At 43.4% G+C, this 25,100-nt stretch overlaps 2 protein-coding genes across 2 annotated transcripts in view; both read right to left on the bottom strand.

Moving 5' to 3' along the window:
• Nucleotides 1-10,608: 10,608 nt before the first annotated feature.
• On the bottom strand, nucleotides 10,609-13,542 carry leng1 (leukocyte receptor cluster (LRC) member 1). Its single transcript, XM_030784655.1, has 5 exons — nucleotides 13,501-13,542; nucleotides 12,968-13,228; nucleotides 12,456-12,632; nucleotides 11,941-12,254; nucleotides 10,609-11,504 (listed from the first exon to the last, which is right to left on the bottom strand). The coding sequence occupies exons 2-5, from the start codon at nucleotides 13,097-13,099 to the stop codon at nucleotides 11,300-11,302; spliced, it is 828 nt and encodes a 275-aa protein (XP_030640515.1). The 5' UTR covers nucleotides 13,100-13,228; nucleotides 13,501-13,542; the 3' UTR covers nucleotides 10,609-11,299.
• Nucleotides 13,543-14,613: 1,071 nt separating this feature from the next.
• tmc4 (transmembrane channel-like 4) overlaps nucleotides 14,614-25,100 on the bottom strand; it is a 10,736-nt gene continuing 249 nt past the window's right edge. The window contains exons 2-17 of the mRNA XM_030785470.1: nucleotides 24,030-24,240; nucleotides 23,537-23,685; nucleotides 23,152-23,322; nucleotides 21,920-22,005; nucleotides 21,412-21,557; nucleotides 20,494-20,641; nucleotides 18,987-19,145; nucleotides 18,245-18,399; nucleotides 17,845-17,971; nucleotides 17,538-17,635; nucleotides 16,920-17,103; nucleotides 16,424-16,554; nucleotides 15,972-16,127; nucleotides 15,549-15,627; nucleotides 15,278-15,340; nucleotides 14,614-15,225 (exon numbers count right to left, since the gene is read on the bottom strand). Of these exons, the coding sequence (XP_030641330.1) occupies nucleotides 14,614-15,225; nucleotides 15,278-15,340; nucleotides 15,549-15,627; nucleotides 15,972-16,127; nucleotides 16,424-16,554; nucleotides 16,920-17,103; nucleotides 17,538-17,635; nucleotides 17,845-17,971; nucleotides 18,245-18,399; nucleotides 18,987-19,145; nucleotides 20,494-20,641; nucleotides 21,412-21,557; nucleotides 21,920-22,005; nucleotides 23,152-23,322; nucleotides 23,537-23,685; nucleotides 24,030-24,240 (2,675 nt within the window). The remainder of the gene's footprint in view (nucleotides 15,226-15,277; nucleotides 15,341-15,548; nucleotides 15,628-15,971; nucleotides 16,128-16,423; nucleotides 16,555-16,919; nucleotides 17,104-17,537; nucleotides 17,636-17,844; nucleotides 17,972-18,244; nucleotides 18,400-18,986; nucleotides 19,146-20,493; nucleotides 20,642-21,411; nucleotides 21,558-21,919; nucleotides 22,006-23,151; nucleotides 23,323-23,536; nucleotides 23,686-24,029; nucleotides 24,241-25,100) is intronic.

Genomic DNA, 25,100 nt, shown 5'->3' with positions numbered 1-25,100 from the left:
TCAGAGTATTCACAGCTTAGCGGGTCTCTTTGTGAGTGCATTGCAGGGTTGTTGTATCTGGAATATGTTTCTCCAGGAAAATTCTTGAAAGTACCCCTTTGGAGTCTGTAGTGGGGAGGTAGTGGGGGAGGACATGTCTGAGGTGGAGGGAACATCGAATGGCCCCCAGAGGAATTGGGAATAGATGGTGACAGAGAAGGAGAGGGGGGCAATGTCTGACGTGGACGATGAAGGCTCAAATGGTCAAAGTTGGCCTTAGATGACGAACAGCTACTCATTAATAATGGATCTGAGGTTTCAACCTTGCTCATGGGATAAGAGGTCCCAGTGTAGTGACCTAATCCAAGAGTTCGGGAATATCCTATTGGAGGGGCTGGGAGGGGGCGTGAGTGGAGATGATTTCCCAAGGAGATGGATACAGAGCGGGGTTTTGGTGGAAGGACAGGAGGTTGTGAACCCAGGGATTCAGAGTACCTTCTGCTCTGTTCTACTTCAGCACTTTCTGTTCTCTCCCCAATGTCCACTACCGCAAAATCTGTCACCCTGTTACTGTTCTCTTTGCTAAACTCAACCAGGCCAGTGTTTGGCACCAGAACCTGGACCTCACTCGAGCGCACAGTCTGTACAGTCTGACCAGGGCCCTTTCCAAAGTTGTCTTGAGGACCAAATGCTTGTCTGTCCTTTCCCAGTGTTCCACTCCGAAGCTCAACAAGCTCCAAGTCACCCGGGCACATCGAGTCAGTCCTCAAAGAAGAAACTTTTCCTTTCAGAGTAGGAGACTTATCCTGTGGAGTGTGCTCCTCCAAACGAATGTAGTACTCACTGGCCAGGGAGGGGCTACGAGCACTGATGACTGGAACAACTGTGGGTGTGTCCAGCGACTGCCTGTGAGAGGAACTGGGGGTTGGGATTGGCTGGGGAGGTGGGAGAGGTTTATAGCCCCTCCTGCCATGAGCTTTCTCCCAGAAGTACTCAAAGTTCAAGCCTTTGCTGGTTTCTGTTACTGTCAAAATATCATCAAGTTCAGATGAGGAAGGAGTGATGGAATTTTCAACAGGGTCCAACAAAGGATAGGAATTACTGTTGCCTCTGAAACTACCCTCCTCCCTCCCATAATCTCTCTCTCGGTGACGTTCACTCGCTGTCGACTGGAAAAAAGAAGGACGGAGTGAGTCCCACCGTCGCTCGAATGACTCATCGCTCTCGCCTCTCCTTCCTCGTCCCTCTTCTTCATACTCCTCATCCTCGTCCTCCCCCACGCTCCTCCGACTCATCCCTTGCTCTGCAGCAAGGAGCGAAGAGAGGAGGAGGAAGATCTCACTGACTGAGGGACGCTGAGAAGGTGGGAGCCAGCACGACTGCATAACCTCATACCTGGAAAAGACATTTGTAGCTTGAGGGTTCGAGCTTGTTTTTTTAATGGGGGAATCTCCAAAATTCAGATGTTAAAAAAAAAAGGGTAACGTGCGTTTTAGCCCTTTGAAAACAACACTTTCGAAGACACTGACCAGTAGTCTGCGTGGGAGAGCTTAAGTCGAGGCTGTGCCAGAGTAATCTGTCGCTCCCGGATAACGAAAGTAAGCACCTCCTCATCACTCAGGTGTCTGTGTGGTTGGGCGCCAAACTCAAAGAGTTCCCAAATCACCACGCCCAAAGACCTGTCAATTACAAACATTATGTCAGAGGTGTTCTCGTTGGTGTCCGGTGTTTAAATGATGAACATCCTAATGAAAGCCGTGTAACTGTAAAAGTAAGGGCCACTCAGACCTAATTCAGGTATTACAACAACATGAGACAGATGTATCAGTAATGCAGCCAACACATACCACACATTGCTGGTCTTTGTCTGATCTGATACAACCAGTCCTCCATGATACTCCTCTAACAGTTCTGGGGCAATCCAGCGCAGAGGGATCCAGAGTTTGTCTGGAGTGAGATAGTAGTCCTCCTAACGTGTTGGAGAGAAAATCCACAGTTTGAACAAAACGCTGTTTAAACAAGACTGGCCAAACTCAGTATAAAATTAGAAAGACAAGATTTTTTTGCCGATATTAAAATGCAGGGACAAAATCCTAATGTAACCACATACAAGATATTGAACAGTTTTCTATATACCTTATAGTGGTTGTGTGACAGACCATAGTCTCCAATTCTCACAGTGAGGTCTGAGGTGAGCAGGCAGTTTCTCAGAGCTAAATCACTGCAGAAAGAAAGAGAAAGAGACGAAAAAAGAGAAAAAGAAACCGATGATGACAATGAGTGGGGATGGCATGAGAGGGTAAACTATCAGTTCTTGTTTACATCCGCAAGCTATCATCCAACGCAATTTGATGTGATCTGACACTTAAAAAGCCCTCAATTTGAGGCTTGACTCAGCCAGTTTCAGGAGCATTTCACTAAGATAATTTTGAACAAAGAGCTTTTCATCTTATACCTTGTAGGCTGCACATCCTGCAGGTATCTGTTCGAGAAAATCACGACGACATTTGATTTGACTGATTATCTTGCATCTTAACCAAGCAGGACATCTCAGTAATCAAAGCAGTGTTGTGTGTGTGTGTGTGTGTGTGTGTGTGTGTGTGTATGTGTGTGTGTGGTCAGAACAATATACTGAAAAAAAAACCAAACTGAGAAGCTACCCTTTGAATGCTCCTGACATTCTCCTCAGTAATGGATCTTTTATCAAGTGCAACCCACATATCTGGTTGATACATCAATGCAGACAGAGGCTATATAAATGCGCAACAGTCAAGTCTAAAAACCACAAACCTGCGTCCAAAATACAGCTTTCCCTACTATGCACACGTTGAAAAATGCTCTACCACAACAGTATAATGCTAAAAAAAACAACAACATTTCAATAGATTTTTTCATGAGCCTAATCCACGAAGAGCAGTGAACTACGAAGACAAGATACGATTTTACACACCTGTGTATGTAGTTATTCTCATGGAGGTGAAGAAGTCCAGAAGTGATCTCATACGCCATCCGCTGTAATGTCAAAAGGTCGCGACTCAGAAGGTCGGGGGTCATGCCATCTGACTTCCTCTGAGCTCTCAGATACCTCTTTAGGTCACCCTGAAAACGATCGCAGGAAAAAAAACATATTTACAATGAACACTGCCGAGCTCTATATGGAACCATTAGTGAAGATGTTACAGTTGCCTTTGGAATGTGCGGAAATAACCTCAGAAGAACTTTGTAAGGAGAGATCTGGCCGCTTAAATGTTTGTTAACGTTATCATGTAATTGCGTAAACATTACGAGCGCGAATAGAACTGATTAAGCAGTTGATTGAACATAAACTGCCAGACTCAGCTGCAAGTTAAGTGGCCAATAAAGCCCGAAATAAATTGTTCCTGATTGTGAGGGATACAGCACATCTCCTCTCCGGCAGACGGACTTGGGCGCTCACCAGCTGGCAGAATTCCATGACCAGCAGAAATGGGATACTCTCGCTGCACTGACCCAAACATTGCAGGATATTGGGATGCTGGAGGCTTCTGTGGGTCATAAACAGAAAGAACAGTTCAGGACAACATGAAGCAAATAAAAGTTAAAGTGAGGAAGAGACAGTTGGCGGAAGAGATAGATGATTGCTAGCGTGGGGATGGAAAGAGAGAGAGAAAAAAGCAACTGAAGGACACATGAAAGTAATAGAAAAAGGACACAGAAAGATAAGGGGGAGAGAGAGAGAGAGAGAGAGAGAGAGATGGAGGGTGAGAGAGAGAGGAGGGATGTGGGAAGTGTAATTATACTCAGAGCTGTGCCAAATAAATAGGTCAGTTTGAAGCCTCTCGGAACATTCTGGAACTCTGCATCAGTCCTGTCAGACTACAGACTAATATGAGCAGCAAACAGAACTGGACATGACACACACAGAGACACACACACAAAACACATGCACACGCACATCACATCCTCAGATTGTTTTCTGCAATTGGTCACACTGTCACGCTGTCAGTCAGATCACTGGACAATGCTAGCCCTTTTTGGCTCATGTAAGCAAACATACAAATATCTCTCATTAAAACAAAACAAACATACACACAAATATACAATGAGTCATTTACACTAGGTGTCTTTAATATGTTCTAATAATAAATACATTCTGTGCACTTACTGAAGCCCTCAAATAACTGCATAACTAAATGCCTTGGTACATAGAATAGTATTGTACTGTATTCCTATATTACATGTAAACACACACACACACACACACACAAAATGGCAATTACAGTATCTATACTGCAACAGTTTGTGCTGCAGGTTTGGTGAGGACTGTAACTTAACCACTTTCAGGGAGACCATATATAAAATGAGACCATGTCTTACAAAAAAACAACTATGTTTCAGCTTTAAACTTTATACAGTTCAAGAAAGAGAATAGCGGCCAGCCTGAGGCCAGAGAAATTGAGTGCATGAAACAAAATGGTGGCCAGACCAAGGGCAGTTGCACTAACCTGTATGGCTCCGCCTCAGCCAGGAACTTCCTCTGTTCCAGAGGACTGGCACTGACCCTCAGTTCCTTCACTACAGCCTGAGAGGAGCTGCAGTCACACAACACCTCCGCCAAGATAACCTGAGAGAGAGAGAGAGATAGATAGATAGATAGATAGATAGATAGATAGATAGATAGATAGATAGATAGATAGATAGATAGATAGATAGATAGATAGATAGATAGATAGATAGATAGAACATTTACAAAAAGAGTTAAAGACATGGATACAGAGATAGAGGGAGAGGTGTGTGCGCGCGCGCGTGTGTGTGTGTGTGTGTGTGTGTGTGTGTGTGAGTATGAGGGAGAGGGAGAGAGAGAGAGAGAGAGAGAGAGAGAGAGAGAGAGAGGACATTTACAAAAAGAGTTACAGAAACAGAGGGAGAGGTGAGAGAGAGACAGGGAAAGAGAAAAGGAGAGAGGGAGAGAAAGGGAGAGAAAGAGAGAGAAAAAAGAGAATCAGATCAAGAACAGGTAGAAGACAGCAACAGATCTCGAAAAAGGACGTCATGAGAGCAAAGAGTGGTGTTTAAGCGTTTAAAAATAGAGCAAGCTTCCTCTGAAGCGTGTCGTTTGAGCGAACCTGACTAATAAATTAAACACCGAAAGTGGTTTTCACCTTCAGGTTCTACTTTTTTTTAATCTAATCTTAGGAGCTGACAGCACAGCATCAGCTGATTTCACCCCAGCACGCGTCACAATGGGAAATCTCAACTCTCTCTCTTTTTGACGGCTATGTTTAGCAACCGCCGCAGAGTCAAAAACGGGAAGAGTGGGTCTTAGGATCGGGAATGAATATACGTGGATATACCTTTCCAAACCAGCCATTCCCAATCTCCTGGAGGTAGTTCAGGGTGTGCCTCCGAAAACATTTCAAACTGGAGTCTGCGAAACAAAACATGATACATTTTTATGATCTCACACTTGAAATTCGTTCTCTGCTTCTTCTTGTTAAAACATATTCTAAGTGGTCCCCGGAAAACAGCCAAAAAAGACACACCAGTAACTACATCCCTTGATTTAAGCCTTTCAGTCAAGCGCTAAAGAACAGAAGTAAACATATGCGCAGGCCTTCAGGTGCAGGAGCGGTAAACTTCTGCACAACACGGACATTAAACTCGCCATCCACAGCCGGTCTCCGGCTACTGAGGGATCAGAAACTCTTGCGCATGGAGACAGCCGCTGTGCTGGTAGTTATGTTCCCGGCTGTGCCGAAGGCTGTGCTATTGCCTGTGCTGGTGCATGTGTTGACTCTGAGGTGTTACCTGTGCCACTGACTGTGTCGCTTTCATGAACTGCTAATTGTTACCTGTGGTGATGGCTATGTTGACGGAGACTGTGTTATCTGTGACTGTGTTCTTAACTGTGCTGTTGGTTGTACTGTAAACTGTGTTGACTGTGCTGATACAGCGACGGCATTTTCTGAGCTGTTGCTTGCAGTGACGTGTGTGTGTTGACAGCGGTCGCGACACCATTGTGGTGAGTGGCACTGGAGACTGTGTTGACTGGAAACTGCTGCCGACTGTGTTACCTGTGCTAACATGTACTCACAGTGACAGGGTTTTCTGAGCTGTTGGTGCAGTGGTGGGTGTTCTGACAGCAGCTGTGATACCTGTGCCGTTGGGCAAAGCTTGGCAGGCTCTGTCCCTCAGAGGGAGGGTGTAAACCTCCGGCAGGGACGGGCACGAAGACAAACTGTCCTCTGGGGCAGGGCTGGAGGCTCCGGAACATTCCTCACCTTCAGCGTTATCAAACTCCTGAAAGGCAGGGAAAGAAAGAAAGAAAGAAAGAAAGAAAGAAGATTTAGAAAAGAGAGAGAGGGGTAGAATGAAGTATAAGTGTATATACGCATTCTGTACAATTAATACGTGCTTAGTACCTCAGTTTCAATACAATTTGAAATAAGCTGAATGGACACTCTGGTCATACACACACTCACACACACACACATACACACACACACACACACACACACACACACACAGACACACACGTATTCAAAAGACTTACGTTGAAACCCACTCCTCCTCTTTTGCAGCACAGACAGGTGAGGAGCAACAGAACGAAAGAGACAAGTCCAGAGCAGGAGATGAGAATGACAACGTAGGGAGGAGGAGACAGAGAGCCGCCCTTGGAGAGAGTAACTGTGAGAGAGGAGGAAAGAAGAGGCAAGTTAGTTCTACTTGTCCTCTCTGCATTATGGGATAGAACCGAAGGGAGAGAGAGAGAGAGAAAGACAGAGAGACAGAGGGAGAGAGAGAGAGAGAGAGAGAGAGAGGACAGAAACAGACAGAATACAAAAGGGATAGTGAAAAAGAAGCAACACGGCAAACAAGAGATCACAAACCAAGTAAACAAAAAAAAAAGAAGAAAGAAAAGAAAAGAAACTAGCTGGTTAAGGCAAAAATGAGAAAACTTATTAGCATCTAGCACAGTAAACAGTTTGGAAACAGAAGACAGGAAACCCAATGAAGAATTCTCATTGGTCAGCAGAGAAAAAGAGGGAGGAGAGAAGAGAAAAGGGGCGTAAACCCATTGTTTGGACGGCTGAATAAGTGACATATTCAGTCAGGCTAAAAACCAGAGGGGAAGCTGAGGAGCGAGCAGAGGATCTACGAGGGATATTCCTCGGAAAAAACAGCTACTGGGAAGGAGGGAAAGGCAGTTATAAATACCATATAAGAGGCCTCAATGTGGAGGTTGGGGAGAGGGGGGGTGGGGTGGGGGTGGGGGTGGGGGCAAGACAATCGAAAAAGATTCACTCAAACTGGGAAAGTTCCAGGTGAGAAAGAGAAGGGATGGGAGGGGGGCAGTTTTTGATATTGTACCTCAACTCGGTTGGTTGTAAGGAGCGAACCATCTGTGAAAGAGAAGGGGGGAGGGGTGGCAAGGTGGTTATAAAGACCTTTTGGGATTGTACCAAACCAAAAGTGACCGGAGTGACTGGCTAAGGCCAGGGAATACCTGTACACCCACTATTGGATTAGCATTTTGATGTCAGTAAACATGTTCTACTACTACTACTACCACCACTACTGTTATAATAATGATGATGATAATGTCATATTGTAATTTTTGTATTGTGTATTGAAGACATTTCTTCACAACAGATCTGTTATCGGTGTTACATGTGGGAATATAATTTGACTCCTACAAGTCGTCCTACGCACTGTGATAGATTAGTAGTTGTTATGTAATAACGTGGCAGTAAGGGAGAGCAAGTAGGTCTTTAAAGTGAGAGAAATTGTCATAAATATAAGGACTCGTTCTTTTATGTAAAATTAAACTCATTAATAACATCTGACTTCTATCTCTGTTCTCAAAGCACTCTGTGAATAGAGAACAAAAGTAGTTTGTGAGAGAAAAAAAAAAGATGACTACTTTTTATTAAATACATAGATAAATAAACAGTGGCTTAAATTTCTGAATTTCGGATGTGAGTTTTTAACTTTGATTAATAAGCAACTTCGGGTTGTTTGTCTGAGGAGGCGAGGGGAGAGGAGAGTGCGTCTGGTCTAAAATAGAACACGCACAAGCGGAGTTTTTGTAGGACATTTCCAGACAGACGAGGACGTTTTACCGATGACAGTGAAGCACAGAGAGGGCCTGACGGGTCTGGCATGTAAATAGAGTGAGCGCGTCTAAGGATCTTCCAAATTTATAAACATTAGTTTGTCCACCCAGACAGTTACTCATATTTATATCTCTTCCATATTTACTTCTTAGTGTACTTCAAGGCTTGCTCTTACTGTACCGTTTTACCAGAGGTGATGTTGTCAAGGACAACAGCTCGCCCTGTGTAAAAACGACATTTTTTTTCATTTTCCTTTTCTTTTTTCTGTTGTAAAATCTCGGTATCACTCACACGTTCCTACTCTTTAATTTTGACTGAATATGCTACAGGCAGTTCCTCGGCTCTCATATGAACACACAACCCACTGGACGATGACTCAGACATGAGAAAGCCTTAAAAACCATTGTATAACCAACTAGAATTTATCCATATAACACAATAACACTTTTAACCCTATCCATTTTTTCTCGAATAAATTACAGAACACGCCACTGGCGAGGTGAAGGGTTGCAAAGTGACGTGAATTCTCTCCAGCAAGACACGGACATATAATCTACGAATCCTCAAAATACTGCTTGGAGGAAAAAAAACCCCCCCCCACACACATACACACACACACACACACACACACATACACAAACCAAAGACGATTTTTACTTATTCTACACAAGTCAGCGACCGTTATTGTTGTATACAGAGTGACTTTAGCCAATGTGCAGATTCCTTTCTCTGTCAATGCGCACTGCTATTCTTTTCATCCTCCTCTCGCCATATGGGAACACGGGCTCTGCATACGAGCGCGCACAAATAAACACGAGGGGCCTATTACGTCTCCGTGCCAATAATCCTATCAAAACAATACCACAATAGCATACGATATGATACAGTGTACAGCAACCCAGTCCGTTTTGGTCTGTCAGATATACGTGTACACGAGAGTGACAAAAACATATTATAGAAGATGTCTGGTAAATACAACAAGTCTTTCTTGGACGGCTAATTATGATTTAGACATAAGGGTTTGGCCTTTAAAGCGAAAATAACCTACAGCCTATGTTAATGATCTGCTCTCTTTTAAATAGGTGTCATTTACCGTTGAAATAAGGTCGTTTTGAGTGTATTTCTGAATAAGAGACGACTGTTTTACCAATGGAGGCTACTTATCATGGTCTAAGATTTAATATTAATAAAAGCGACAAGGTCTTGTTTTTTTCCGTACATATGCCGTAGCCTATATTAAGAGTGCGTAGAATTGGTTTCTGTGTCATACGACCATATAATTTTCCCTTATTCATTCCGTCTCATGGCACTCGTTTCCCCCCTCCCACCTCCCTCGCGCCGTCTTTCTCCTCAGCATCAATAATATCACAGCACCCAAACGACTCCTCTCACCTTCCCGCTGCGGGGCCCCTAAAGCTCTCTCCGGATTGAAGTACAACATCATCCCCGCCAGCACCATCATCCAGCACTGTCGTCGCATAGTCGCGGGATCCACGGCACCACCATCCGAGCGCTGAATTTCAACCTCGCCGCCTTGGCGCGTCCTCCGTCTCTCCTGGTCTAGTCCCCCCTACTGTTCTCCGCTAATAAAGAAAACGTCTCCTTGTTATTCACCACTTCTCCGTTCCCCTCCTCCGTCTGAATTCGCCTTAATCCGCAATTAAACACGGTGTGAGTGATGGGCTATTGTGCAGCCAACGCACTCAACCTAATCCAGTGATCAACATCATCGTCAGAACGCGAATATCTTAACTCGTTTGCTATAGTCACGTTTTTTAAGGATAGAAAACGGAACGTATAGCCCCGTTGAAGTCAATACGACAGTATTATAGCAGATTCAGCCCAATCTCCTATGTCAGCATCCTCTGTGTGTGCGTGTGTGTGTGTATAGTATGTTTTCTCCCAGTAACGGCTCTCTACGTCAGACGCGACGGTGCTCGCATTATGATCTCTCAACGGCTCAGGGAGAGCGCTCGTTTCCGTTACTCAAGGTTTCTCCGCTGTCTCGGAATTGTATCACTTTACGGTGTCCTTCGATTGGATAGCTACCTGCTTACAAAAAAGCCCCGTTTGTTTTACGAGTTCTCTGTGGCTTGATTTTAAGCGGCACCATCGCCCCCATCTCTTATATGGATATCTATCTTTAAATCGTCTTCAGGTATGCCCACGCAGAAATCTTTAGGAATATATAAACGTATCTTAATCCTTTCCAGATGACAAGTGCCCAGACAGCTGAACGCTGAAGCTTTCAGTGAAAATTAATTACATGCAAATCTGTGTCTGGGGTGGTTTGCGTATACTTGTACCGCACACTGTTAGATTACTGACAGCTGAAAACAAAACATCCCCTTAATTAGGATGCAGAAATCTTTTTCTTTTATAAAAAGGCATTTCTGTGATTAATAGTTCAGGACTGTGTCATACTACTCAAGGAAAATAGCCGTTTTTATTTGAAAAGACAGTCGGCAATTTTAGGAAAAATGAAAAGCAAAGAGAAACTACGAGGGAGATTTGCTTTCCCTTGCGTTGTCTCCCTCTCTGTCACATACTCTGTCATTAAACACAATATTTGTAACATTGCATATTATGGTTGGTTTGAGATTCCTGAAAAAACATAAATTATTTTTTATCTCTCTCATGAACAAAACACATTTACAAAACGTTGCACATGAATCAATATTAGCGTTGTCTGGTTCAATATAGCATGTAGCATTTTCAGTTTCTACCACAGCTGCTTAGATAGGTTGACAAAGCCTCCCATTTTCCCTAAACAAGACCCATTTTCCTCCAAAACGGTAGCAGAATCCTCATTCTCATTGTATTTTTTGATTCTAGAATGAGTAGTTGAGTGTTCCATTGATTACCTTTTCTAGAGGTGGGCGAAACCACTACACTGGTTTAGGTCGCCTCAAGTTTTATCTCTATAGTAATCAGTTCTAACCAGTCAGGACCGTTCCTCGACCCGGATCTCACACAGTTCAGACTCACAGTTTATAACTTGCTTTCATGCTCTAATAACAGACATGAAGGTTCGAACAAAGGAGAATATTTGAGAACATTTGGAACCACCTCCAACTTATCAGCGAAGACTTTTAAACCTGCTCAGTCCGTACAGGACAACGTGAGTTTTTGTTTAAACTTCAGTTGTCTCTGAGCCTTGCATTCAGAGTGCAATGATGGATACTGAAAGGCGGGAATCTTTAAATACAGAGTCCTGGAATCTTCTAGAAGCCGTACTGATCCCTGTCGTTTCTCTGCCTCTTCCGGGCGAGCTCTGGGAAGTAGGCGCTGTTGTACGGTCGGTCTCTGTCATCCGCCACTCTCTCTTTTTCTTTCTCCTTTCCGTTCTTCTGGTCCAGCAAGGCCTGGGCTCTCCGTCTCTCCTCAGCTTCCCTCTGCAGACGTTCCGCACGCAACTTTTCGATGGAGCTGCTCGATCGAGAGAGAAGCAGTGAGACAGTCTTTAAAGTATCGCTTAAAACTACACTTACATTTACATCTATTTATTTCCCAAACGCTTTTATCCAAAGCGACTTCTGAGACAGCCTGCAGAACACAAACCAAGCATACGGTGAAAGGAGCTGTTTGTTGCAGAACATTCTCAAATAACTCCCTGAAAACACTATTCGTTATACACAGAATTCATCTTTTTCTATTTGACACGTCAAAGTAACTTTGCTTGTCATGTGACGTAAACGGCAAAGTCTATCAGCAAGCAAAAAATGTTGAAGGAAAATAACTTTAATAAATTGTACGTGAAACAGTACGTAAAATAACCGTATTGTAGTATTACGAGGGAGGGGGTGAAAGTGTTGCACGACAGCCGACTGGTGTTTTAAAACAAACAAAAAACATCATTCCTCACCTCTCCCCACTTGTCCTCTCTCTCTTATCTCTTTTATCCTTCTTCTTTTTTTTCATGTCTTTCTTCTCCTTTACTGCCAGTGCTTTTTCGATGTCTTTCAGTGGGTCCAGGCTATCCTTCAGTCTCTTATCTTTCTTCTCTTTCTCTTCCTCCCTGATGCCAACATGTCTCTTTCTGTCTTTGTCCTTCTTGTCTTTGCCTTCATCCTCTTCCTTCTCTCTCTCTGTCCTGTCTTTCATGTACCAGGGTGTGGCCTCTGTTCCGGGGGCGGGGCCCAGAGACACCAGCAGGCCAATCGCACGCTCCTGTTTTTCCTAAGACACAATAACAGAAATATGTTTCAAAATGTTCCAGTAATTTCCTTTTATATTTTAGAATCCAGCAGCTGTCTGACAGTTGCAAATGTAATTGTATATTTCAAAACGCTATATCCTACTTTGGCATAAAAAAAGCACATTTACTTTCTTTTTGAGGGAGAGCAACTTTTTGTAAATAATTTTATGCGAAGTTGATACCTTCTCCTCTTTCTTTTCTTTAAGATATTCTGCATTCCCTTTCTTTTCTGTAGCTTCCTCAACAGGGAAGAGGTTCAAGTGTTGATCTGCTCCTCCACTCTGTTCGTCGTGTTCCCTCCATCCTCCTTTCTGTTCGAGGGCTCCCCGCGACTTTTTTCTCAAATACTCTGTTCGCGCCTGGAAAAACAGACAAGAGCACAAGTACACACGTCACTGTAAATGCCCCTACACAGGACAGGTCCTTGAGTCGAAGCTTCATCTAAAGAAATCTCCTCTTTTTAAAGAAAGTTTTAAAGTGACCAATTCGGGAAGAACGCAAGGGAAACACTCATAATATTAGTTATTCAAGACTGGGGCTGAGATAGTCTTACATCTGGGAAAACCGACAGTTGTACAAGTTTGAAAAATTTAGCTTGAAGTGCTTGGATTTGACTGACACAAATTAACGACAGTGTGACGTCAAATTGTATGGAAGACTGCATGGGACGAGGATGCTCCGTTGCTGTGGTTACCTCTTGCTCCGCGCGCTCGATTCTACGTTGGAGTTCGCGTTCCTCCTCGGCTGCGCGAGCCTCATCTCGGCGCACGCGCGCGATGTTATCCTTGTTTCGAACGTGCCAGCTTTTCTTTGGTAAAATGTTCATCTTTCGCACAGACTTTTTGAAACACTATTCAGAAATAAATTCTCAATCGATTTATAATTTGGACACGAAAGTGCCAAAATGTACTTCAGAGGCCAAGACTCCCTCAACAGTTCCTTCGTTTGCTGGTGCCTGGTTGGATAAAAAGGGCTTGTGAGACTGTGTCTCAAAAACACGTGCTGCTCATTGGCTTGGACCTTTGTCACTTATACAAATCCCTCCTACTACAGACATACAAAACATTCTCAGTGGCAGAAATCATTAAATGACGAAAATAAGACCTTTCGAATTAAGCTCTGCTTAATTTCAGGATGTAAAAGGCGTCAAATTGAATTAGACTAAGAGTAAACAGTCTTTAAAATCGCAAGCAGCCTGATTACAGCACAAATCATACGAATATTCACCGAAACGTCTTCAGCTTCCGCGCAACACAGAAACCGGATGTAGACAAACGGAAGACACTGAACGTCACCACGCAAGTCAGGACGAAAAGCTTTATCACAAGAGGGCGTAATGTACCGTGGCTTTCTAGCGGCCTCTTCAACTTCGTTTACATCATAAGCAATTGAGCCGTGTAAAACTGAAAATGGACAACATTCGCATGCGGTTTAACCTGGGATTCTGAAGGCTCTGCAGCATTCGCGTTTACCATTTGTTTGCCTGTCTTACTCTTACATTTACGCTTCCTTCTAAATGATTTCAGTTCCAGTTTAACCTTTGGACTTAATTTTGAATTCTCTGGACGGTGCACGTCAAAAGCTGTTATTTTTAGTGAAGCGCGAGGATCGTAATATGGTGCTGCGGCAAGCGGTGGGTTGTAAATCATTTAAATAATAAAAGGAAGACGGAGCATATTTATTTTTTTTGTGTAGAAAACTTGTTTGTACTTTAAACATTAAGGAGAACAAGGAATATCAGAAACTCTGGAGCGTCATATTCCTATGTGTAGGGAAGAAACCGTCAGAGGTTTCCAGTGACTACTTTATCCATTCAGAAATATACTCAGAAATATACTACAACCAGTGCGCAAAGACAAGCGTCGTAGATGAAAAAAAAAAAAAAAATCAAGAAAATGACATTTATAAAAATAAAAAGAACACAAAATCACCTGTGTTCCTAAATCTCATCATTTATTATTATTATTATTATTGTTATTATATTTATTTATTTATGTATTTAATTTTATTTTTCCCTCTCTTTTTTAAGTCAACTTATTATGTTCAGATTATGTTTTGGGTTAAGAGTTGGTCAGCAGACACGGACCTAAAACCATTTGACACAACCAGTGATCGTATAAGGCCATATAAGGACTTTTGCTAGGGGACTAGTCATTTTTAAAGTGCAGTACGTTGTAAACATTCATGCATCTTCACTGAGTGTAAACCTCTAGAGTGTAAAAGGTCCACAGGCAGACTATGTGTATGGTGGATATGGATGGCCCACATAGGGCTCGTCTGTTGCATCATAGCCATAATTCTGCTGTCCCGCCCAGGGTGCCTCACTGCTGTAATTGTCCCTCATTGGTCTTTGGTTCTGGATTGCTTGCTGTGGTTCTGTGGATTGTCTTGGTTCTCTGGATCCCCATGGTTCTCCTTGTCCTCTGGTGTCCCATGGATCTCTTTGTTCTCTGTTCTCCCATGTTTCTCGTTGCCTGGATTCCAATGGTTCTCTTGGTTCTCTGGTGTTCCATGGTTCTCTTTGCTCTCTGGATTCCCATGGTTCTCCTCCTCTGGTGCCCCATGGACCTCTTTGTTCTCTGTTGCCCCAAGGTTCTTCTCTGGACTCCCATGGTTCTCTTGTGTTCCAAGGTTCTCTTTGATCTCTGGATTCCCATGGTTCTCTTGGTTCTCTGGTGTTCCACGGTTCTCCCCCTTCTCTGTTGTCCCATGGTTCTGCTCCTCTGGATTCCAATGGTTCTCTGGCGTTCCGTGGTTCTCTTTGATCTCTGGACTCCCATGGTTCTCTTGGCTCTCTGTTGTCCCATGCTTCTGCCCTTCTGGATTCCCATGGTTCTCTGGGTTCTGTGGTGATCCGTGGCTCCCCATGATCTCTGGATTCCCAAGGTTCTCTTTGTTCTCTCGGTTCCCAAGGTTCTCTTTGTTCCCTCTGTTTCCATAGTTGTCTTGGATCTGTTGTATGTCTGGGTTCTTTGGGTTGTCTTTGTTGCCTTCGTCGTCTTGCTTTTCCTTGTTTCTCACTCATCTCCTTGATCTGTTTGACCAGGAACTGTTTATCTCGTCCCTCCTGGAAACACCACAGGAAACACACATAAGCATTTTGCTGGCCGATTTTGCCGGCAAGGAAGAATTTACTGGTAACGATTGTGACTTGTGAAGAAAAAAGAAAAAGTGTGCTCGATTTGAACACGCATGTTCTATTGATCATTTTGTTAGAGTGTCACTTTTAACTACATTTGCAGGATGAATGTACACGACTGGAGTGGCACACTCACATTTTTGTGCTGGATTTTCAACTGAGCCACACTCCTCCCGTAAACAGAGGCCAGTGCACCCGTGAAACACAGCAGCACACTGGAGGAAGAGAAGGAGACCTACAGTCAGCACTGGGTTTAGGATCAAAACTAACAAGCCAAACCAACCCACCAACTAAATAATGAATAAGAATATAAGCATTAAAAAAGCGAATGAATTAATGAATCAAAAAGTACATTGCTAAATAAATAAATACTTCTCTATCTATCTATCTATCTATCTATCTATCTATCTATCTATCTATCTATCTATCTATCTATCTATCTATCTATCTATCTATCTATCTATCACTTTAAAGTTTATTGCTTTTACATTTTTGTTCCTTATTTGAAGTAAGTTGAAGGTATCAGAAAGTGCTGAGTCAGGGAGTTAGGTGCACTGACCAGGAGGAGAGAAACAGGGGGATGGAGAATTTTTGGGATCCAATATAGAAGAGGAATTCCTGAGTGGTATTTGGGAGAGAGTAGAAGGTTGCAGGGACAATGGTCCACATTGTCAGGAGAGATCTGAAAGGACCACAACCATAGGATGGATGGATCCTAAGGAAAGCATTGAAAAAAAAAAGATTGTGGAACAGTTCTCTTTAATTATATTTATACACACAGCAGAGGCTTCTTTTTCAGTTCAACACACAGTTACTATTGCAAACTGCTCCAAGACAGGCGCTTGTAACTCTTCCATGCCACTATCAACCTTCTACTTGAATCTTTCATCTTAATCTTAATCTTTGAGCGAAATACAGTGGTAGTGTGATTAGAGAGGGAAGGATACTAACAGAAACGGAGGGAGGGTTTTGTGTCGTCAACAAAGTGAGAAATTGTTGTCGGGCACTTACACAGCCACACTGTAAATTAGGGTCACGGAAGCCAGGGCCCAGCCCAAGAGGAGAACGACAAAGAAGAAGAAGTTGGAGCTGGTGGAGCGGAATGTTCTAGAAGCAGGCCGACAATTCTGGAACAGAGTGACCTGAGACAAGCAAGCAAGGAAGCAAACAAAGAAGCCATGTCATGTTATTAAAAATTGTAAATCAGAATTAAGTTTACGAAATGACTTAGTTCTATCCAGTTGTAACATTTAAATGATAACGGTCATACTGTGATTATAAAAATGACCGATTGGTTACATTCACGAAATTTACCAACATATTACATCCAATAGACTGCTCTGCTGTTCTTTTAGAGAGGACTACATCACAATGTCCTGTTATTACAGGTAATCACTGCTCTACCTAGATGCCCTCTAATGCAGTCATTATGGGGTAACAGGCAGACACAGCATTTACTGAAAACCCAATACACTGCATTACTTCTATCTACACTGCTGTAAGATACCTTTTTGCAATAGAAGAAAATGATGAATTTGATGGTGTTAATGACTGGCAGCAGGGGGCAGAAGAGAGCTCCTGTCCATACAACTGTCTGACCATAGACCACAGCAAGGACGTTGGATGGGACCTCAAACTCCTGTCTACCCAGCCAGCGACTGAGAGCACATGAGCAGTGGTCGACAGCTAACCTAGAGGACAGAGAGAACAGTCTCAGTGTATGTGTGTGCGCGTGTGTGTATGTGTGTGTGTGTGTTTGTGTGTGTGTGTGTGTGAGTGTGTGTTTGTGTTTGTGTGTGTGTGTGTGTGTGTGTGTGTATGTGTGTGTATGTGCGTGTGTGTGTGTGTGTATGTATGTGTGTGTGTGTGTGTGTGTGTGTGTGTGTATGTGTGTGCGTGTGTCTATGTGTGTGTGTGTGTGTGTGTGTGTGTTTGTGTGTGTGTGTGTGTGTGCGTGTATGTGTGTGTGTGTTTGTGTGTGTGTGTGTGTGTGCGTGTATGTGTGTGTGTGTTTGTGTGTGTGCGTTTGCGTGTGCGTGTATGTGTGTGTGTGTGTGTGTGTGTGTATGTATGTGTGTGCGTGTATGTCTGTGTGTGTGTGTGTGTGTCAGCGAACAGGACTCACCTGCGGGGAAACTCTACTAAAATGAGGACAGCAAGTGTTGTCAGGAGATCAAACAGCGTTAACTTGTACATCTCCTGTCCAACCCGCGTCTCCCAGCACTGAGAGTGTGTGTGTGTGTGTGTGTGTGTGTGTGAGAGAGAGAGAGAGAGACAGAGAGAGAGAGAGAGAGGAATTATTAGTTTACTTTATTACTACTGACTTACTATCATTACTAAATTATGTAATATAATGAATGTATTATTTAATATTATTATTATGTGAGATAATGATTTTATTAATTTCCTATGTAATATGAGCTGATGTTTACCTGATATCGGTTATAGTTGTAATTGCAAGGAAGGCATTCTGCACTCTCCGGTTTTCCACCACAAGTGATCTCAGCCCACAGTGTATAGAGCAGAACAGCCAGACTGACTAAACGCAGAAACACTGCCCTGCGAGAGAGAGAGAGAGAGAGAGAGAGAAGAGAGAAAGAGAGAGAGAGGGAGAGAGAGATAGAGAAGAGAGAGAGAGAGAGAGAGGGAGAGAGAGATAGAGAAGAGAGAGAGAGAAGAGAGATGATCGAATGCTTTCTGCTACATCTTTCAGCAAAAAGATGTAAGAAACTTCCAGGTAGACAGAAACCAGATAAGATTAGTGCCTGTGTAACTGTGGTACTGGTGGACTCTCTCTCTCTCTCTCTGTGTGTGTGTGTGTGTGTTACGAACCTCAATAATGCCATTATTACAGTGACACTGGGAGTGTAATTCTCCAGAATTGTGATCTTGCCAAAGAGAAAGGGCACCACAAAGTTCTCGACCGTTATGACGATGGAGGGCAGGTACTCCAGTAGCAATCCCAGAAAGCCTTCCTCTTGTCGGCTCTGACAAAAAAAACGAGAAAAGGGGTTAGTGTTCAGAGGGTAAAGATCTGTTGGGAGATTCACCTCCAACAGATGGCAGTTGCAGAACTGACCTACCTGACTTGTGCCACTGCTAGAGTCAGCCATAATGTTGTAAGAACATTATGAATAGAATAATTCTTTTCTATTATTGTGGCAATGGCCTCTGCATTATTTTTTTTAAGCATTTTCTCTCACACTAAGCCTGCTTATGGAAAAATTAAACATTCAAAACTGCAGCCACTTTTGCTGTTTCAACAGCTGACGTTAATACGTTATATGCTACAATATGCTACGACTTTGACCGTCACAGCTGAAGAAGTGTTTGTGTGTGTGTGTGTGTGTGTGTGTGTGCGCGTGCGCCTGTGTACATGTGTGTGCCTGTGTGTGCGTGTGTGTTATTATGTGTGTGTGTGCCTGTGTGTGTGTGTGTGTGTGTGTGTTACCGCCACCACTTCTATGACTGTAGTCAGTGTTTTCCTCACCTCTGTGCTGCTACAGTACTATTCACACAGTTTAAAACAGGATGAGGCATAATGAGAATGAATTATTCGTTTTGTTTGGCTGACCTGACTGAACCTTGTAGCTACGAAGATGCTGTAGAAAGCTCCTCCGAGGAGCGCAAAAACGACCAGGTTGAGAAAGATCCGGAGCACGTACATCCCGACTGTTTGACCCAGGGACTGGGACGCGGCCTTTAACCGGAATCTCTCCTCCTCCAGCTCCACCTGAGAGACACAGAGAGAGAGACACACAGAGACGCAGAGAAAGAAAGAGAGAGAGAGAGAGAGAGAGAGAGGCAGACAGATGGAGAGAAACAATGGACTGATATTAGGCAAAGAGACAGAGGACAGGTAAAAGTTTGAGATTTACAGGTGTACGACAGAACGTCTGACGTTTCACTTTCACACTAGGATTTTTTTCTTCGGCAAAGACATCTGAACGTGTGAGAATCAGCTCCTCACGAGGTGTTCTACCTGCATCTGACGGAGCCTCAGAATTGTGATGGATTCTGTATGATTCTAAATTAGATTCTTCTTATTACATTTGTATCATTGTCCTTAATACACATTCTAATCAAAATGATTATCTAAACATTCAACCTTTGACTTATTTTAAATAAAAAATTCGATGTAGCAGCCTCTCTACCATTAATCTCCAAGCAGTCGTAATTCATTTAAACGTACACCATGTCTTTGTGTTTCTTTTCTTGCCAGGGAAACTCTGCTTAATCATTCAGGATGTTCTTTGCTCCTTCTCTCGTCCCATCCACCCCCCCCCCCAACCCACCCACGCTCGCCCCCCTACCTACTTACCTTTTACCTGATCCTTTCTCCCCATTACTCTTTGACCAAAAACAGGCGTGACGCTTAATTTACAACCAGTGCCGTATCGGCATTCCATCATGTCAGTTTGCGGAGTGCGTAGCGTGTGTCTGCATGTGTGTGTTTTTCTTTCCAGATAAGGCTCCAGAGCTCCAGAGGAGAGCCTTTTTTGGTAAGAGAGCGATAATGACGCGTCTTGTCTATGATCTGTGACAAAATTCATTTTCACAAGTGCATTTTTGCGTCATTTTTTAAAGTCAAACAAATGTAACAAATAATTTCGGCGATATCCTTGTCCAGTCTGTTACTGTAGATGTATCACCTCTGGGGTCGTCTTGTATGTGAGCAGATCACAGTACGAGAGGCATACTGTGCTATCCTGTGTTAAGCTAAGGAAACTTTTGTTTATTCATGGAAGGTTTGATGTTATATGTATGCAAGATCAAACTTTGGCTTATCTGAAGCATGAAAGGTAATGTGGAAGACTGTTAATTCGCCTGCATCGTGTCTTGACCCTGACTTTGTGACCTTGGTTTCTGACCTTGAGATGACCTTTAACCTTGTCTTGTTGCTGTGAAAATAGAAGCCCCTGTCTGATTAAAATCTCACGCTTTGTCCTCACAACCTGGGTTGCTGAGTTTGTCTATCACTGGTCACAGTTCATCTCAACCTGACTTAGCACGCTAAAAGTCTTTTACACTAAAATCACGGTCCACTTCACACGAGACAAGACCATGAGGTCACAGCTGACCTGAAACTGGTGGCGCAGGTTTTGCTGTTTCAGTTTGGTGGCCCGATCTCCCTGGAGACCGTGATCCCATCCGGTGAACACGAGCGTACTGTAACCTCCAACTGCACCTCCACCCGCTGCAGTGATGACACGCAACGCACTGCCCATGCTGTGGACCAATCAGAGGAGAGGAGTGCTTGTTAATGGGAAAGATACTATTGTATTTGTAAATGAACTGAATATGGGCAACTGATTGGGATTTATATATATTCTCTGATCACTGAATTTCATTTTAAAAGAATAATGGCTGTTCTCTTTGCCCTGACTAGACGTTCCTTTTACTGGACTGGGAAGAAAGTAATCGAGGGAGAACTCTCTCTCAGATTGTACAGAAAAGACCCACTGCACGATTTAAGTTTATTTAAAAACAAAACAAAGCATTTCATTGGTTCTCTCATTAAGGCCCTGTTTACACTTGGTTTTAAAATGCGTCTCGGGTGATCGGACCACAGGTGGACAGCACTAAATACAACTGTAAACGGCCACCAAGACGCACTGCGATCCGATCACTCAAACCACTTGCCGAGGTGGTCTGGGACGCATTCGACCACATATCTTTTGTAGTGTAAACACTAATTCGTCCTGATGCGTCTAACGTAATAACCGTAATAACCTAATAACCTAATAACTGTAATAACCGTAATAACCTAATGACCTTCTAGCGAAAATGACACGGCAGTAACGGAATCCGAACACGAGCGGTCAGCTGGACACCTTGACGCGTGATAGACACGGGCGTAAACGGTAACGTGTCTCGGCCGTCCGCTTGCGATCCGGTCTCCCGAGACGCGTTTCAAAACCGTCTGAGAACGGGGCCTGAGATTCTGTTGTAGCCCTTTACGACGGCGCTGTCCTGTCATTCGCCGATGGTAAACTCACCTTACGATAATGCACACCAGACAGAATAGGAAGTAGAAGGCAGCTGTGAGCAAATATGCCAGAGGAATGTTGTAAGAGAAACCGTTGCTAATCACCGCCGTGTTTTGATAGAAGCCGTAGAAGAGGTAGGAGTACTCCATAAAACCCTAAAAGAAGGAAGCAGGAAGTAGTGATCAGATTCGGAATCAAAATAGGGGGAAATTTTCGTGGTCAAAGTCTGTCGTCCTGTTTTCCATATCCACACGTACCATAAAAACCATCAGTGTAATGTGTATCTTGACCCTAATTTACCTGGCCTCTTTAAGAAGCAACTTTAAGGTAATTAGAGTTAGTTCAGTCTGTCCATGGAGGACCTAAAGAGTTCGGGTTTGGTCAGAAATATTAATCGGGGTATCAGTGTGTTAATTTAGGCAAATGTCGGAAGTGTCAAACAGATGTCAATGGCAAAACCATGGAAACCAAAACCAGTTTGATCAAGGTTCAGGAGGAGGATCACTGTGTTCCGTACCGTTCCCGAGAGCAAGTCGAGGAAATACTGGTAGAAAGGAGTGAGCGTATCTGAACCGTGATCATACCCCTCGCAATTTGTTGTGTCTGGAAGGAAAAAAAACAAAAAAAGATTTTACAAAACAAACAAACAAACAAAAAAACAATGGAAGGCACAGAAGGACCCAATGACTGATGGCAGGACAATCATGCATGTTAAATGTTCTTGGTATAAGATGAAGAGAATGAAGCTAACGCTGCCCCTTAACATTGTTTTGATTTCTAGTTCACAGGCTTGTAATATGGTTGTTAGGCTACAGTAGGTCTCTGGAGGGGAAAACAGAAGCTTATAGCAATATTAGGGAGATAACGTGTGGTTTGGTCCGTCTAAAAACGATTTTTTTTTGTTCCGGGTTAGATCTGATGTTTCACAGCAGAACTGCACTGCTCCATGGGTAAAAGGAGAGGTGGGGGAGGTGGGAGGGGGGCATTAGCCATCACCGAGATAACGTCTCCATAGCCACTTTTATAAAAAGAGCTGGTAGCAGGGCTGTTTCTGTTTATTATTAACTGAGATCAAGTAACATGGAATGTTCGACAGGATATTAAGGCAGAGTGAGGACACTCTCTCAGTTGAAACAGTTTAAAATGCAGCGGTTTCCCAATCCACTGAAGTATCCCGAATTGTCGTGTTTTCTTGGGGGGGTGGGGGGGGGGGGGTATATAGCTTTGTCTCTCCATCAGGCCTCACTTCCTTAAGATCTATTTCAACCTCATTCCGGTCGCATTCACATTTGGGAATCAAACTCCAAAATGCATTAATAGCCCAAATGAGCCTCATTCTGCTACTGTCAGATCCAAAGTCATCTTTACTCCCAATTAGATACGCAAACACACACACACACACACACACACTAACCACTAATTCACACACACACACACACAGCTACTCTGTCACAGACACACTTGTTTACAGCTATTTGCTGTTAGCCAGTATGAAGCTCACGTGCGCTTTTTGTCTTCAGTAGCCGGAAGACTTCTAGTTATACAACGTATTGCTTATGGCTTAGGAACTTTAAGACTTCTGCACAATGAATGGCTGTAAACGATGACATCTTAAAATTTAAACAGACTCATCAATGAAACCATGATCAAATTCGTGTTTGACAAATCCGTTATCAGAATCAATGCTAAAAAAAAAAAAAAACCCATAAAAGAAAAAAAACATGGGCGACGAAGCCCTGGTTTAGTTACTCGTGTTTTCGGTGACGTTTCCAGTTCGGCTGAAGACGCTTGAACCCTGGGCCTCAAACACAATATTAGGGATGAGGACAAACGCGGCAATCAAAAGGAAGGACAGGAAGTTGAGGACGATCAGGAATCGAAGAAAGAGGAAGTAGGATTGGACGCCACCTCCAAAGTGTCCTGTTGAGAGACAAAGGAGGAGAAGAGGGTTGGCTCTGGGAGAGGATTTGACAGAGTGGGTGTCAATGAGCGCAAGATGATTGTGTAACACCATGAAAAAAAAACTGTCATCTCTCCGGTTAATGCAGAATCAAAGCTGTTTTTGGAGGTGAAGCAAGTAAAGTCTCTCTATCGCTCTCTCCCTCCACCCCCCCCCCCCACCACCTTTTCTCACCTCCTATCTTTTGTATCACTTTCCTCCACAGTACGAATTTGACCAAGATCCCCATTGCATTTTTACGGAAACGCTTGAGAGCCTTAGTGTATTTGTTTATGCCGGAACCCCATCTGGAAACAACTGGAACTTGCATCTTCTGCACCTGCCTGCAGAGGGAGAGAGAGAGAGAGAGAGGGAGAGAGGACACGAGGGAAGGACGGAGGGAGGGAAAGAGGGATATGGAAGGAGGGAGGGAGAGAGATATTGAATATTTCACACGTCGCATAAAACTGTTTGTTCATTCCATACATCTTTTTATGCTCTTCCAATCATCGTTGATTACATCTCTCTAGTCAAGGTCCTGGACTGCAGCTACGTCCCAGTTTTAAATTCCCATCTGCCTTTTAATACCTGGGTCATGGGTCAGCCTAAATGAGTACTGGATTAGTCAGCACTAAATGAGTACTGGATTAGTCAGTACCAGATGAGTGGTCGGAATGCTCATGCATACCAGACTGCTCTCTTCAGACCCATGTGAAGGGGCAGCTCTCGGAGACTCTGATTTTTGTCGGAATCTCCTGCTTCTTCAGGTGTGGGGGTGGAGCCCCAGCCAAACTGGGGGCCATTCTCACTGGGTAACTGGGGACTGTTGTTATTGGCTTCTCGGGGCAGAGTCGTCCGTGCCCGCAGAGACTGCTGATAGCCATGGTAACCGCGGTGGGCTGTGGGGATTCAGAAGAGCATTTCAAAACAAAGTCAAGGTACAGACACTTTGTGATGAAAGTTAACTTCAGCCTCTTCACACAGGATTAAATTGAAATAAACACGCCTAAAACTTAAATATTATCAAAGTCTTTGTGAAATATTAATGTCAGACAGTTTAAAATATGAAAAAAAAGCTTGTTTGTGGACTTTATGGAGTTTAAAAACAATTCTAAGCAGCAGAAAGTTTTTTTTTGTAATTATTTATTGAACAGCTCTTTTGAATTTCATTTTCCCCTCAATGACTCTTCACAATGCACTTCGGATTTTGTTTCAGCTTCGCCTCACAGTCAAATTCATTCATTTTCCAAGCCGCTTATCCTCTTACAGTCAAATGAAGGTTAAACGAATTAACCGTATTGAACTGCTACACTCTGGTCCCCTCCCAGAGGTACCATGCCTTGTGGATTCACCTTCTCCGCTACACTGCTAATCGTAGATCTGACTTATCTGTCACTGAACTACTCCTATATAAATTCAACCCACTGCCTTTCGCCTTCTAAATATTTCTCGCATTCTCGTATATCTCGCGTAAAAAGACGTAAACAGATGTTGTAAATGTTAGAATTTGTAAACGGTGGTCAGTGATGGTAAGAGAATGGCCTCTTACGCAGTTTGACCTCTGCTGTCGAGAGAAACCTGGACAACCCTTACTCACAAGTCTTCAACGCAGCTCACCGGGCTCACCAAGATCCCCACAGGTATCATATCCAGTTCTACCCATGCGCTGCTCACAAGCAGAGCTGTATGAATGCTTTAGTGCGTGCCGTATCGATACACCTCATCAGTCAGCAGATATTATGTGAACACAATATAGATA

Source organism: Chanos chanos, chromosome 9, assembly GCF_902362185.1.
Source record: "Chanos chanos chromosome 9, fChaCha1.1, whole genome shotgun sequence".
NCBI lineage: Eukaryota > Metazoa > Chordata > Actinopteri > Gonorynchiformes > Chanidae > Chanos > Chanos chanos.
This window is presented reverse-complemented; position numbering and strand designations above follow the sequence as displayed.